This window comes from Girardinichthys multiradiatus, chromosome 8, assembly GCF_021462225.1.
Source record: "Girardinichthys multiradiatus isolate DD_20200921_A chromosome 8, DD_fGirMul_XY1, whole genome shotgun sequence".
Taxonomy (NCBI): Eukaryota; Metazoa; Chordata; class Actinopteri; order Cyprinodontiformes; family Goodeidae; genus Girardinichthys; species Girardinichthys multiradiatus.
Genome location: NC_061801.1, coordinates 16,304,153 through 16,321,248, shown reverse-complemented (window position 1 = coordinate 16,321,248; position 17,096 = coordinate 16,304,153). Strand labels below are relative to the sequence as shown.

The 17,096-nt window shown below is 38.0% G+C and overlaps 1 protein-coding gene across 2 annotated transcripts in view; it reads left to right on the top strand.

The window, feature by feature from the left end:
* The window catches only part of ntng2b (netrin g2b), a 107,360-nt gene extending 97,203 nt beyond the window's left edge, over positions 1 to 10,157 (top strand). For both annotated transcript variants that reach the window (XM_047372963.1, XM_047372962.1), the window contains exons 38-39: positions 8,661 to 8,795; positions 9,681 to 10,157. In XM_047372963.1, coding sequence (XP_047228919.1) covers positions 8,661 to 8,795; positions 9,681 to 9,901 — 356 coding nt within the window. In that variant the 3' untranslated portion in view covers positions 9,902 to 10,157. The remainder of the gene's footprint in view (positions 1 to 8,660; positions 8,796 to 9,680) is intronic.
* Positions 10,158 to 17,096: the final 6,939 nt, after the last annotated feature.

Below are 17,096 nucleotides of genomic sequence, written 5' to 3'. Positions count from 1 at the left end.
GCATGCTCCTTTAATTTAATTCTCCTTCCATAAGATTATAGTCCATCACAACAATGTTCACAGTAACTGACATGAGCCAAATAACTTTCCATTGTCTGGAGATAAAACTTTGTGTTTTAGGGCTTTTGCTTTGGTACCCTGAAGCTAGACGGACTGCAGCATGAATGATGCAAGCACCCTCAGGCACCCTTAAAGCTGAAAGTCAACACTTTAAAGTGGCATTATATCAGAACCAGAACAATGAAGGACTTGGCTGGTTTGAAATTAGCAGACTGTTACACATTCATATTAGAGGGTGACACGGGAGTGGATTTTCTCTCCTGTCCCATCCCGCTCCCACAGAAAAATGTCTTGTCCTATCCCAATCCCAGGCCAGCATAACGAAAAAAATCTTGTCCCGTCCCACTCCTGGTAAATTGACTCCCACTCCCATCCCGCTCCCATTCAGAACGACTCCCACTCCTGTGCCGCTCCCATTTTTGTTTTCTTCATTTAGTCTTTTGACAATTTCTTTGTTTGAAGGACCAGTTAGGTCCCTGTTTTTAGCTGTAGTAAAGGCCAGTTAAAGTAAAAAGAATAATAATGAAGAAATAATAAAATATCAAACAAGGAAACAGACCATGCCTATCTTAGTTGAATAAACAAAATGTACATAGTTGTATTTTACTTATTTATTAAGTGATTGTTTCCTTTGAACAATGACATCACTTTTATGTTTCAAGTTGCTGGAACGAAAGAAAAATGCACCTAGTAAGAGAACTGTACTTGTTGAACAAAAGGACAAAAAGGCATTACCTTCATAATTTAGAAACTGTAGCTCAATGGTTCACAGCCCTGGTCCTCAGGGACTCCTTCCCTGCAAGTTCTAGATGTGTGTCTGCTCCAGAACACCTGATTCAAATTCTGACATGACCTCCTATACAGGCCTCAAGAATGGAGGGTCAAACTGGACAAAATTATACAATAAATAAATGTTGTGAATGTACCATAAGTGAAGTAAATGTAACATGAAAGAAATGTAACATTAAATGTGCCATTAAATTAAAGGTACCATTGATTTATTTAATACATCATTAGAAACAATAAATGTACCATTATATCATGACATGGACTATTATGCAATTAAATGTGCCACTGAATAATTAAGTATAATTTTAAAGACGACATGACGTAATTAGTGGTACACTTAATATTTAATGATGTATTAAATAAATTGTACATTTAATGGTACATTCAATTTTTTTCTATTTCACAACATATTTATTTAATATCTTCCCTTGATGAAGCCTTTCTATACGGAGTCTGCGAGGGGACATGGGGGATTTTTTTCTTTTTTGTGTCCCCACGCAATAGTCTTTGCGTTATTTCGCAATACTTTGTGGGATAGTTTCCAAACCAGATAACTGCAAAAATTAAACAAACACTACACCCGTTTTGAGATTTATTGAGTTTTATTTTGAAATCGGCCTTAAATAAAATTATCTTCAAATCAGATTAAAAGACAGTTTTTATCCACAAGCTGTCAAACAAACTACTGAACAATAAAACTGCACGAAACCACATCTGTGACACTTTGTTTGCTTATTACTGCTGCATGATGTGTACTTTTTTTTGCACGCCGTTAGTGTTTTTGTTTTTATCGTGATTTGAACGGTTCTTCTTATCCTAAGCATTTAATCGCATTGTTGACTGCGTGTTAACCTGCATATGACAAATAAACCATATAAATGACATATCAGTGCTGTTTGTTTTATGAGCAGTTTGTCATCTGTGCTGTTGCTCCAAAATGCCGAACGCCAAAGTATTGCGTGGGGACGCAAAAGAAGTAAATTTCCCCATGTCCCCTCACGGGCTTCCGTACCTTACCTCTTAAATCTTTAGAGCACATGCAGCAATTTTGTTGGTCAGATGAGACTTGACACATGATGGTACTTTTGGTTTGATGAATGAAGAGATGCAGGACTGATTTAATCCAGAATCTGCTTTACAAGTGTCCTTTAATCACTGGTGAACTTGGTTACGACTAAACATGTTTTACAAGCAGCAGACTGCATGTTGACACCGCTACATTCAACTCTCCTGAGGTTCGGTAATATTTGCGACTTTCCTGTCAGCTCTATGAGTTTAATAGATAAGTCTTTACTTCTGACTTTACGTTACAAATCCAATTTTACCACGTCCAGTTCTCCACCTGCGTTTGCTCCCTCCATTCTGAACGCAGGTGGAAAACATCGATCAGAAGCACTGTTGGCTTGTGGGTCGTGTAGTTCGTTTGACTCGCATTATAGTATAGGCTTCTTGGAAAAAAACTACACAATGGTGGCGTCGATTCAAGTTTTTTTTTCTTAAAGTTTATAACAAAGTCTCAGTTTACATTTCCAAGGACAATTGATCCTAGTTTATTTTCCCTCCTATTGGTCAGCTCCCGCTCCCGTCTGCTCCAGTTCATTTTTTATCCCGTACCGTCCCAATCACGTGATCTTTACTGACGCTGTCTCCCGTCCCGCGGGATTCCCGTGGGAATCCCGTGACCCGTGGGACTCCCGAAAAAATGTCAGCCTCTAATTCATATACTGCCACTGTTTGTTTACATACATCACCTGCTGTTTTTTTGGTTTTGTTTTGTTTTTTGTTTTGTGAAGCATACGTCTTAGACACCACTCTGTTTTTATAGCTGTGGAGGTAAAATCTGGTGTTGGTTTTTAGCCATCTGTTGGTGAACTGCAGGAGGCTGAATGGTAAACCCACCACAGTCAGAGCACACACAGGGCCCTGCCTTGGAGTCAGCACAAATATGGCCCCATCAGCTCCTCTGCCTGCACAGTGGCATGCCGAATGTGGCCAAAGACATGAAGAGTCTCCAGAGCAAGAACCATATTTGAAACATCTTGGCTTTCTAAAAACACATTCCGGCATGCAAGCCCATTGTTAATATACACTACGTATGACCCAGAAATAGAAATACAAACTACATTTCTGTTATTTTTTAATTTTGGCCTCTGAGCTTGACATTTTAAATAGTTTACAGTAACCTTGTTGGCAAATTCCACTTTGTCAATTTTAAGTCCATAAATGAAATCAGACTTGAATTCAGTCTCATAAAAGCTGGTAAAGAAGTGGGATTCACAAGCAGACAAAAACCTATTTCTTCCAATTCCATGTAATAAAACCGTGAAGGAACATGCTTACAAATAGAAACTGTAAACATCCATGTTTGCCACGGATTTGATTTAATACAAAACACCAAAAGTGCAAATAATCAGTTTATTTGCAATTCTCGCTGCATCTTGTTCAGCAAGGTCACGCAAGGTCATATATCAGTTTATAACATGTCATCCATCTGAACATAAACTCTTTAAATTCTAAAAGCAAATAAACATGTACAAATCAGATTTTCAACAAATTAGTAAATAATGCTGAATAAAAAAGGGACTTTTGCATCTCTGTCAGCTTTTGAAAATACCATATTCCTGACACTTCACTTTTAAATTCAGACATCATGTGATCAAAAAGACTTGCACCTCTACACGGCTGAATAGTTGTCATCAACGTCTCAGATAAATACCTTCTGACATGAAAGGACACCTGTCATTTTTTGGGTTGTTTTTTTCGCTCTGCATGTGAAGAAAGTCAAAGCAAATTCTTCAAAGCTGTGAGATGTGTGCTGTTGTCTGGAAGCATGTGACAGTTTATGGAAAGACTGGTAGTTTAACCTTAAGCAGACCTTCAAACAGTTGGTGTGCTGATGCTGTAGACACTGTTTTAGTTCAGAAAACTAAAAATACCTGCAAATATGACAAAAGAGCTTTTAGATGAGCCTTTTTGCACTTTGAAGACACTTCACTCCCCTGCTGCACATTTGATGAAGCTTAATTTTACTCAGGAAAAATCCAAAACATGGTTAAGCAGAAATAATCAACTTCAGTGAGTTATGAAGGAATTAATTTTCCTTTAACTTTAACTTTTAAACATTTTGCCACATTACAACCTTAAACCCTAATGTTCTTTAATGGGATTTTGCATGATAGAGGAACACAAAGTAGTGCAAGCGGTAAAGAAAAAAGCATTTTCAAATTCAGGGGCTGAAGAGAACCAACCAAACGCTGGCTGCCACAACAGTAGGCAGGCAAGAGCAGCGCAGGAAATGCATAATGTAGCTAGAGATTTTACATCTTAAATAGACCGCTCAAACATTTTGGTATGCTTGGTATATTCTGCAGAGTATGAGGAAGATCACTTGTGAAGCAGCAGCACAGCTGGAGTTGACTGCCTGAACTAGCTGGCAGGTGTCACCTCATTAGTGAACAAACCGTCCAGGGAACATACAGGTCAGAGATGAAGAAAGACAGAGACATTTAAAGCAGGGTTAGGTTATAAACAGTGTTCTGAGCTTTAAAAATCTCAAGGAGTACTGTTCTTTCAAAAAAATTAAGAGTGTGGCACAATTGCTAACCTAATAAGGTCATGAAAGGAGGGCATTAACCAGAGAAACAGCTAAGAGGCAAATGGTAGTACTGGAGGAGCTGCAGAGATACACAGCTCAGGTGTGAGAATCTGTTGTCATGCACTCCACTAATCTAACCTAGAAAAAGTTTGCTCAAAAATAGACATACCTGAATGACCCCTTCTCTTTTCCAATGGTTATAATCAGTCTGATAGAGAGAGGCATCCCAATCCTTGTGGTTTTTAATATAACAATGACCATCAGAGGGACCCTTTGTGGGGTTCCTTGAGACGACATTGTTGTAAATAAGCACCGTTTAATTAAATAATCTGAACTGAAACTATCTGTGTAGTTATGCTGCTATAGGCTTAGGCTGCTGGAGGACATAATGACCACTTTCACCCTCTTTGCTACATTCTCACACTACTCTCCTATTTTGCATTATTTGCTGTTATTTCAGCTTTTAACTTTGTTCTCTCTTTTCTCTTCCTAGAAGCTACACCTGGTCTGGCTCTGTGTCTACCTGTGACACCTTTCTGGAGAGGGGAATCGTCGGAGCTTTTGCTGGCAACAACTTAATGCTCACCCTCTACCGATGATCCACATAGCCCTGTCTTTTAGTGTTTAACCCTTTCCCTCTCCTAGACATGGCGATTGACTGAGCTTTTACTGTAACTAATTATATGTGCTCTCTTTCAGACTCTAACTTTGAAAACTGGCTCAGAGTTTATCTGTTCTTTCTTTCTAGGTGAAACGACTAAAGGAGCTACATCCATTAACATTTACTTTTCCTTCCCATAGAAAGGACTCCTGGATCAGTGCTTCTTTGTTCTCTTTGTGTCTCTGCTCTGTTCTCTCAAACCCCCAGTCGGTCGTGGCAGATGGCCGCTCACACTGAGCCTGGTTCTGCTGGAGGTTTCTTCCTGTTAAAAGGGAGTTTTTCCTCTCCACTGTTACTACATGCATGCTCAGTATGAGGGATTGCTGCAAAGTCAACGCCAGTGACTGTCCACTGTCTCTTCATGCTCATCCAGGAGGAGTGAATGCTGCAAGTCTCTGACTGGATGCAATCTGCTGGGTTTCCTTAGACAGAAAAACTTTTTATCCAATTTGAATAAATAACTAACCCTGACTGCACTGTTCAATGGTTAGGATTAATTGGAATGTATGTACCTGACTGTTGTGAAGTGCCTTGAGACAACATGTGTTGTGAATTGGCGCTGTACAAATAAAACTGAATTTAATTGAATTGAATAGTTTTATTCAGGAAGTTATGTAGGGCACACGGCAAACATGTGAAAAAAGGTGCTCTGGTAAGATGAAACCAAAATCTAACAATTTGGCCTACATGCAAAACACAATGGGGGACAGAAAGGAAACCCTGCCAATTCCTTTGAACATTATCTAAACCAGCAGTCTCAAACTCCAGTCCTCGAGGTGCGCTTTCCTGCAACTTTTAGATGGATCTGTGTTTCAACACACCTGAAATAATGATGTCATTAGTAGCACCCTGTAGGACCTGACTGCCTGCTGAGGAGGTAATTCGGATGATTCAGGTGTGTTGGTCTAGGAACGCAACTACAGATAGCAGGACATAGACCCTCAAGGGCAGGATCATCCTGCTGGGGACATTCTTGAAGAAGGATGGTGGAAGCAGGTACAGAGATATCCCAAAAGACTTGCAGCTGAAGTTTTGATTCAAGGAGGTTCAATAAAAATATACTCAAAATCCCAAGTAAATACATGTAAGTTTGTGGTTGTAATGTAGCAAATGTGGAAAAGTTTAGGGGGTGTGAATACTTTTGAAAGACTGTGTAAACAAAACTTATTTCAATGGGAAAATAAATATAATCTTTCTTACAGGTGAGCTTAAAAATTAACTACCAATTTTTTACTTTTAATACCATAGGACACTCACAGTACCCAGTCTCAATGATGCTTTATATGTTTTTACCTTATTTAAAACTGGAATTACAAAACAGAGCAATAGACCATTGGCAAAAACACAATAGCAAAAAAACAAAGACAATGTTACTAGTAGGGAATCAAGTCAAAAACAGGAACAAGTAAATTAAAAGCAAAGATAACCTGTTGCTCGGGGTTGCAGCTTTTGAAGGGCAGACATTGTTTTATTGCCTTTGCTTTGGATCTGAATGTTATGCTAATTATGAAGGTGTTAATATATGATAGAAAGACTATGAAATTGGTTCTGTGTGAATATAATACTTGCCATAAAATTTGAATAAATGAACAGCAAACAACCTGTCAGGGTCTTTAAGGTCACTTTTTTTCCAAAGCCCCCAACTCTATTAAAACTATGTAAGGGAATGTCATTCCAGGTAGAATTAGGATGACTAAGAAGGTTTTTTACATATTCCAGTTGAAAGTAGCACTGGGAGTGGAGAAATCAAGTGCATCAATTCCACTAAGATGGCATTTATTTTTCCCAAAAATGTAAAAATTATTATATATTATATATCTAATGCCTGGGTGGGATACACCAGTCTGAATAAACCTTATGCGTTTGTTCTTTTTAATCTTCCAAAAAGAGAGAGCTCTTTGAAGCCACATCTGATATTTTAATCCTTACAAATAGTAATTCTAACATTGTGTGTAAAGCATTTACACAATAGTGGTCCTGTTTCTCTTTATTAAACACATTTATTTCTGTTAAAAGTTCAACCAGAAGCACTAGAGAAGGAGCTGATCATGTCAAGGAATTTTTGGATTCTGTGTTTTGTTTTTTTTTAGAAAAAGGACGGTATTGTCAGCAAGCTGAGAAACTACAATAATTGCATATGCTAGGTTTTTTCCTGTTATGCTTTTTTTTATATTAAATTATAAAATCTGCATAGCAAGGACAAATACATATGGAGATGCTGGGCAGCCATGTGTACTTCTTCTAAATCGAATTTTTAGACAGTTTTATTGATGTGTTGCAGTTATATAATATCTGAAAACTTTTTATTAAGGTTTCTCCATATCCAAATGCTTCTAAAGCTTTAAACATAAAGATTTGTTCAATTGTGTCAAAGGCTTTAGAAAAATCTGATGAATCCTTTATATTAAATCAGTGTAATCTATCAAACACAATTCTCATTTTATTAGTTATATGTCTACTACGTATGAAACCAGAGTGAGTTTCATCAGTAATTTCCTCAAGAATATTATAAATTATTATTACTATTATTATTATTATTATATGTCTTTTTGCAGTACACCCAGCAATAATTTTCTGATCATTTTTTAGTAAAGTTATTTGATGCCAATTATCACGGCGCAGCTTGTCTGTTGTGGTTTGGGAATTAATATTATAATACTTTGTGTCATTGTTGGAGGAAGAGTTTCATTTTTTAGGCTTTCTTGGTAAACTTTATGTAAGAAATATGATCGCTGTTTAGAAAATCGTTTTTTAAATTTTGAGGTTAGCCCATCTGTGCCTGGTGGTTTTAATTTCCCAATACAATTTTCCATATCTTCAACAGAGATAAAAGTGTCACACTGGTTTTTACTATGTTCAGAAATATTTTTCATATTTTCCATTGAATTCACTTTATTTGTAACTGTCTCAGTAGAACATCGGCATTCTTAAAGATTTCTGAAAAATTGTTCCCAAAAGGATGAAATGCAAGCAAGATTCTCGCTGATAACGTTGTTGATTTTTAGTTTTGTAACACTGTTATTTATTTGGTGGAAACAGTAAAAGTTTTTCTCTCGGTCAAGTCATCTTTGCCTTGATCGCATTTGACCTTGGAAATGTAAATACTGTTCCTTGAACCCCAGATTGTCTGCCTTTAGAGAGGAGGAACTTTTCCGAACTTTTATGTTGGAGATGTTTGATAACGTTTTAAAGATGAAACTGTTATGGAACAGCTAAAAGATTAACACATTATAAAAGAAATTGTCTCTGGTATGCTCACACCATCTTGCCCAGGTCTCCCAGTCGCAGTAAACAAAAAAAAAACCTGCACATTCTCTACAGTGTCTAAATTAACACACCTATTGTTCTCAAAACTTTTGTAAACTCTTAAGATAATTACCCAAGAGGCTGTCTCCTTTTATGGCTGGGGCACAACAGCAGTGCACAACCAAGACACACAAAGCAGGCAGTCCCATGCAACAAAAATGCTACAGTTATTAAAACCCTGAATATTAATCAACTGAGCACAAGGCTACATATTATCTCTAAAAGTCTTTTTTGTGTCTCTTCCTACAGAGTGTAACTGCAACCAGCTAGGCTCTGTTCATGACCGGTGTAATGGCACTGGTTTTTGCCAGTGCAGAGACGGAGCCACGGGGGCCAAATGTGACGACTGCCTGCCAGGATACTATTGGAAACAAGGCTGTTACCGTGAGTGCAAGCAGAACACGGAAAATATTTCAGCATTTCCGGGACCTTTTCAAGTACACCGGCCACTTAACACATGGCCGCTCCCAATGTTTTCTTTACACACAGGGGAATAGATCATGTAGCTCATTAGTGGCATCAGCTGCTCTTTAAATTGATGACCCTGTCACACCTTAACCCCATTACAGAAAATCGCCTTCCTCTCCCATCTACCATCTAGTCAGGTGCCTCAGTCTTACTTATATATTAAAAAGCAGACATGGATGCAGTTTGGCTTTGATTTATTAGTAATGATAAATGATAAAGAATACAGTGTAATTAACAGTGGTGCCGTTTGTTTATGGTTAGATGTCAAATACCTCAACGCAACCAATTGTTTCTGCTGTAAATGAACAAAAGAATATTTTTAGCCACAGAAGCCTGATCCTCGATTTTCTTTAGCAAACTTTTTTAGGTCAGGTATTTATAAATATCCAACTGCTACTGTGCTCTTACTAATGCCTTTTTATAGCACTTTAATGATGCTCCAAGTTCCTCCAATCATGACTTTACAAATTCCAAATGTGCATGCTTTGTTTATTTATTTATTTATTGTGCTAGGTGTGACAAAACAGTTTTGACTTGACCCTGGGAAAGTGCAACCTCAAGAAAAACTGGAAAAGGGCTGCAAAAACATTAAAAAAGCAGGTGTTACTTTTTCTTGTCCCCAAGGAAAAAACTAGAGCATTTATCTTGCCTTTCTTCCTTCCCCCGCTGTCCTTCCTGCTTTGTTCTTTCTGCTCTGAACTCTGCTCTTCCTGCTCAAACTCTTATTTCCTATCAAACTCACCTACCTTTCCTTCATATTTCTCTCTCTCTCTCTCTCTCTCTCTTTGCCTCTACTCACAGCTAACATTTGCGACGAAGAGATGCTGCTGTGCCAGAACGGAGGAACGTGTTACATGAACCAGAAGTGCATCTGTCCTCCAGAGTTTAAAGGGGTATTGTGCCAACAGTCCCGCTGCGAGGCGGGCAAGGACTGCAACAGCGCTTCTTCGCCGCACCTATCCACAGCTACCCTGCTGCTCTGCACTCTAAGCTACCTGCTGGCCACGTTATCACACCACTGAGCCATGAAAAGCCGACCCCTCCTACCCAACCTTCAGACACTGCGAGTGTGTGCTTATGAGTGTGTATGATACACACAAAGGGGATCGACCCAGAACATGAGAGGAGGGCCTGTCGAGTCATGGACCCCACAACAGCACTCAAACAAGCACACACTCTCACCAAACACTACCTAAGCTCTCGCAAGCACACGTAAACACACCTCACAGGACTGTTATGACACCGAGAGAGTGCTCAAGTGTGAGAAGGACATCCAGAGAAACAAACGCCTCAGAGAAAAACGATGTAGTCAAAGGGGAAGAAAATCATACCAACCACTGTTCCCTTTATTCCTCAGCTGGAGCAATGTGCATCAAACCAAAAAGCATTAAAAAAAACACTTAAATCACCGCAGTTTTACTTCTAAGGGAATGGCTGTTGAAAACCACCATAATCTATTTTTTCTGTTTTACTTCTTCTTGGTTGAGTTAAATATCTCTCACATGTTAGACTGACTGACAGCTAATGTGTGCGTGTGTGAGAGAGAAAGTGTATCTAAACGTGTGCGCGTGCGTGCGTGCGTGCGTGTGTGCATGCGTGTGTGTGCGTGCGTGTCTGTGGGTGTGTGTGTGTGTGTGTGTGTGTGTGCGTGCGTGCGTGCGTGTGTGCGTGCGTGTGTGTGTGCGTGCGTGTCTGTGGGTGTGTGTGTGTGTGTGTGTGTGTGTGTGTGTGTGTGTGGGTGTGTGTGTGTGTGTGTGTGTGTGTGTGTGTGTGTGTGTGTGTGTGTGTGGTCAACTTGATGGACGGGTCAGAATGAACTTGTTTAATTCTGCTGCTGCAGCCTACATAGTATATTAACCAAGTTTCATTTCACCTCAAAAGATGAGACTTGATTTGGCATTTATTCTATTTCTGCTGCATTTGTATTTTGAATTGTACCTTCAGTCATTTTATCTAAATGCGCCCACTAGCAGTCGCTGAGATTATACATATTATATAATATCCAGGGGAAGGGGTTATGAATTTAAAAAAAAGAAGAAGAAATTAATCACAATTATGGTTGTTGTAGGAATGAGTGATTGTTGCCACGCTTAATGAGATTTAATCCTCACACAGTATTCAGGAAGCAGAGTCTACCAACTTTTAACTAATCAGAGGTCAAAAGGAGAGAGGAAAGATGTAAACCACGTATCAATTATATGACATTATTTGAATATTTTTTGTAGAAATTATTTTTGTTTGAAGTTACAATAAATTTAAAAAAAGCATTTACAACTATAATTCCAAATGTGCATTTTATTACACTGTGTAAAGCTTACAGTAAATATGACTGTTATTTGACTTCTTGCTTGTACTTTATTTCATTCACTTGGGAGTCCATACTGATATCATTTGAATCATGTTCTTTAGGCAGATTATCAAAGGATCTACACATTCACACATGAAGCTGCTTCTTTACAAAAAAGGTTCAGCGTGATTTCTGTCTCTATTTCTCCAACAGTACCAAAAAGTTCAAGCTTAAGTTTAGGATTACTTTCAAGTACGTTTTACTTCTTTAGATACAGCAAAAAAACATTATTCTCACATCCCCCCAGCATGATGCTGCCACCGCCGTGTTTTACCATGTGAGTGGAGTGCCAAGGGTGTTATGAAGGGTTGGTTAGGCCAAAAAGTTACATTTTGGTCTCATTTAATCACAGCACCTTTGTTTACATGCTCTTACATGGCTTGTGACAAGCTGTAAATGCTACTTCTTTCAAGAAAGTGTTTTGTGTTGCCACTCCTCCAAATAGTACAGATTTGTGGAGTGCAGGATTAATTGCAGTCATGTCTACAGAGTCTTCTACATGAGCTGAGGATCTCTACATCTCCCCCAGAGTTACCATGGGCTAATGACTGCTTCTCTAATTAGTGTCACAGAGCAGCTTTATTTATACTGAGATTTAAATAAACACACATGTACTCTATTGGTGCGCTCCATTAACCTCGGAAGTCAGAACTGGAAAGTCTTAGTATACATCAGCGTTCCAGTATCCTGCTTGTTTCTGTTCCTATTGCTAGCAACTGTAACAGCAGTCTTACAACAACAACAATGAAAGGAAACACTGTTCTACGTGATATTTCATGCACACAAACATTATTGAAACATTACGTCTTATGAACGCTGAAAGGTAGTATGTGTACGACTGACTACGTTACATAAAAAATACAGAATTGTTAAAAACAGTCACAGTAAGAAAGCTTTACACTGTTCATGCAAGTAGCAGCCTTCTTGGGAATCTATCAATGCCATTGATGCGGAAGTCGGGTATGGCCCTTTTGCTCCAACTTTCCAAATCATAATTCCGACTTTGGGGGGCATTCCAGTTGTAATTTCCTAATAGAACGCACCATATATACTACATAATTGGCTCCCAAAAGCAATTTGTTGCAGTATATTTAATTGAGGGGTATCAGCCTAAAAGGGGCTGTCTCCAAATACAGGCCAATTTTATTTTTGCCATTTTATTTGTAAAAAGGGTAAAAAACATGTTTTCCTTTCTTTCCACTTCACAATTATGTACTACTGTCTGTTGGTTAATTACGTAAAATCCCAATTAAATGCATTAAAGTTTATGATTGTAACTTGACAAAATAAAATAAAAAGAAACAAGGCGTATGGATACTTTTGCAAGCCGCTGTATATGGAGGAAATCTCCACACCATAAGTGATGGAGATGGTGATCTGTTGTGTACATGTTGTGTGCAGCTTAAAGACAAATCTGGTACTTCTCGTCCTAGATAAGGTTTGTGTGATACATGTGTGCAGCAAAAACACCCATCAAGGTTTTCCTTGTTACACTTCTGAGTCAGCAAGGTTACAAGAGCATGAAGAGACACAAATTTGGCATTATATCAACATAAAGCTCACGCTGCAGATAAAACCCAGACTAAATCTGCAAGGAATAGAAGAACAGGGATTTTGGTATTACACCTCTCTTTCTGAGCTGCTGGTTGCTGCATTAGCAGTTCTGTGTGTTGGGCTTATCCCCTCTGAGCCTGAACGGTTGCATGAAATGAATCATGGGAGTGAAGAGCTTAAGAACCTGGAAATAATCTTCATCCACCATGTAAAGTAAGTCCAAGTATCTGGTAGTACTTGAACCTACAGTTATTAAGGTGGTCCTCTAATATCAAACTCTAGAGCAACCAAAACCTTTTAAAAGAATCTGAGCACATCCTGCAACGATGCACCATCCTGCAGCTAGTCATCTACTTTGCTCCAGGTTTTCAGCTAATGTAGCTTAGGGTATGACCTTGTTGCCACCATAATATCCCATTAAACCGTGTTATCATTGCTATTTTCACATTTTCATGCTAAACAAATAACTGGGAACAAACTGTGCTGGTGACGATGAACCAAGAAACTGCTTAAAAATTTAGCTGCTCACTGTTTATCTGGAGAAATGTTGATCAAAACACTTTCAATTATCACAAGAAAATCTTGCTGCTTGAAATGACAAGTTTTGCACAAAATATTATATTATGTAATGGAAAAGAAGTGCATGTCTTGAAATAAAATTAAATAATATATTTATACAATGTTTTGTATTTTAAAAAATGTTAACTTTAAATTATGATTAGGTAACACAAATCTGGAGATAACGTTTATTCTGAACCATTGTGCAGTATTTAGGAACACATTCCAAACAGTAATATTTAATACTTGTAAACATTATGACTTTATTAAGGCAAAACTGTCAATTGTGTCACAATTTGGCTCTATTGCAGTAATTAATGAAAATTCACATCTACTCAATTAAAAATAAAGCTACATTGCATTTTCACTAAAATTAACCTGCTAAAACATTAAAAATGAATGAGGGTAAACTATAACCCACAGTTAGCACCCTATCTTATAACAAATGAGACAATCTGAGCATTGAGAGTATCGAAAGATGAAAGTTAAGGCTGCACATATCTTTATGGAGAGTGACTTTAGGTCAAAATAAATTTAAACTTTGTCAAGTTTATACATTCCAAAAATGCTTATTTAAGTAAGAAGATGAGACACAGGACAAGGCTGCAGGCATATTAGCATTAATCTGATTATGTTAAAAGTACTTGACATATAGTGCTGCTGATGTTAAAGTCTTAGGAAGAGATATGAGAGGCCAGCAACCTTAGTTTATCTTTGTCTTCTTGCAGCTGCCTGAATGGGACTGCAAGTTTGGGAAAATAATGTCTCTATTTGTCCATGTCATCTTTGTACCATTTCCCCAGCTGTGCCTGGGTCTTCTGTTTGGATTATTTGTAGATTTCACATGGGTCCACATGGCCTCTACATCTAATTGCCCTAAAATTTCCCCCAAACCACCTACCTCCCTTTGTTTTCAAGATGCACACACCAGTTACCTTCCTCCTATTGTGCCTAGGGGCCTCTGTCAGTAATACTTTGTGCAGCATACCATCTCCGTACATGACCTGATTTCTCTTCTAGGGGTGTGATTTTCTCTGGGTTTTTAGTTGAGCTGGTCTTGTGTTTCATCTTCTCAAAAAGACACTTACCTTGACATAATATCCCTGGAAAAAAGCCAAAGAGAGCACCTCATGTTTTTTGGGAATGGTCATGTATTCTCAACGTGAAGCTCTGCCTTGTCTGATCAGTTACAGCTCCCTACATCAATCATCACATCCAGCTTGCATCAGAAAATCACACCAGACAAATTAATTATTTATTCAATAGCAGGACAAAGAGGGTTTCACAGAGATACTTACAAATAGTGTACAATGGGACAACAGCAAATGAGACCTCTGAGAAGAAGAGCTTTGTTCAGATGTAACAAAATGCTCCTGTGGGTTCAGAACTGACTTCAGCCATCAGCTATCTAATAAAGAGATTTTACTGAGAGATATGTAGCATTTTAATAAGCATTATAGGATTTTTTGAAATTCTGGTTTTAAAACTATTGTTGAATGGAAAATATAAAATTTTGCTATTTTAAGATCTGTATTCTTGCTTGTCTATTAAGTTTTCTTTCATCTGTAATATTAAATATCAGTGTCTTGGCCCTAGGCTATGTCAGCTGACATTCATCTTCATCTTTACATTAACGTTATTTGAAATACGGATTCATATGCAGATACCATCTACTGTCATTTCAGAAAATATCCGAGTGACATTTTGAATAACTTATGTAATCTTTGACATTTTTATCAAGAAACCTCCCACGGCACCTTTTGTAATTTACCTATAACTTCATTGGCAACAGCTTTAATGGTGCTGAAGTATGTTCAGTACATCTCGTCTTTAATTTAAAACTGTGCAACTGTTGAACAGAAGGTTAGAATGAAACCAAAAATCAGCTCTAATATTTTTCTTTAATTGCAAGTTACAGTATGACACATTTTAATACATATGAGAACGGGATTATAGTACATATTAGTGGTTAGCACCATATGTTGCAGAATCACACACACCTGTTTAGCGTTAGTCATGAGCCATTTCATTTTGACAGCATACAATGCTTTGCAAAAAGGTTTATATTTCTTGAAACTCTTACATTACAACCACAACTTCAATTAATGTTTATTGACATTTTAATGCAATTTTATTCAGCTTATTTATATAAACTGGTCCACTTTATATAAAAAAATATATGATGAATTTAATCCAATCATACAGACAGATTCAAGCATTACATGCATTCTTATTAAATCCTCGTTATAAAACAATATAGTCACGTTTAGTTTATTATGACAGTTGGTTGAACATTTTCTATCTAAGGAAATCCAGTCATTTGCATTGAGTGACTGACTTGCACAAATCCCTCATGAATAAAGATGTAAGCAACTGTGAGTTGTTAACTTTGCAGCAATCCCTCATACTCTGCATGTATGTGGCTACAGTAAAAAAGGAAAATATCTGGATTCTCTCTCATGGTGAACATCCATCTGCTACGACTGACGGAGGATTAAAAAAGAAAACAGAGAAGACACAAAAAAGCAAAAGAAGAGGCAAAGAACCACTGATCCAGCAGTACTTTCTATGTTAAACAAAAAGTAAAGACTTAATGGCAGTAGTAGCTCTTTTATTGGCTTCATCTTGGAGAGAAAAACAGTTAAATGTATAAGCCCTGAGACAGTAGTAAAATCTGTGCTACTAAAAACAGTAATAAGCAGAGTTAGTCATAGCAACAGCTCCTTTAGTTGCTGTGTCTAAGGGGGAGACAAGGTTAAACACACAAAAGACAGTAAAGTGTATTATCTATGTAAGAGAACCTGAAGGCAGTGGCAGCAGTAGCTCAGCAAATGATCCCTTCCAGGAACATGTCACATTTAAACACAAGGCCAGGTCACATCTATGAAAAGAAAACAACAGAGAGAGAACATGGAAGCAATTACTGTGAAGAATGCATGATTGAAGAGTTGTAGTAGAAAGTAGCAGAGTGAGGAGAAGTGGTCAGTATGTCCTTCAGAAACCTATAGCAGCATAAATACAAAAATAGCTCAGGATAACCTAAGTCACTTTGACGATAGGCTTTATGAAAAAGGAAAGCTCTAAAGCTTTTGTATGTAATAATATTAAACAAAGTAGTGCATTATTGTGAAGTAGAAGAAACCACATAAATATTTTCAAACATTTTCATGAAAATCTACAAAGTAGAACCACATTTGACTGTGTTGTAAGCTGCACGGCAAAGAGTATATCTCCACCAGCTCGTCACATCTAAACTTTGCAAGTCTTCTTTGCAAAATAAGACAACATGCAAACATAACTTCTGGCTTTGCCACAGGTTCTCAATTGGGTTAAAGTCTTGACTGGGTCATTCTAACACATGAACATATGTGATATTGGAAGCTTGGGATATTGTTTTGAAACTTAACCACTGCTTTAAACTTGTCAGTAACCTTATCCCTGACCTATCTGCTGTGCTCCTTATGTCGGGGTTGGAGATCTCTGTGTCTTGTATTGTTTGTGTTTGTTTTTCTAGAGGTGCGCTGGAGAGCTTGAGCGGTGAGACAGATGTGTTCCATTCACCAATGATGCACATGAGTCAGCATGTCAGCGCTCAAGTGTTAGCCTTCAGTGGTAGTTACTCAAGCCGACCTTAGAGCCACTCGTATTGGTTGCTTCAACTTCTGTTAACCTATTTCAGTCTTTTCTAGTAATTGTGTCGGTGACTACCTGGATGTTGCCCAGGCCGGCCACGGACGGACTTTGCCTATGGAGACCTC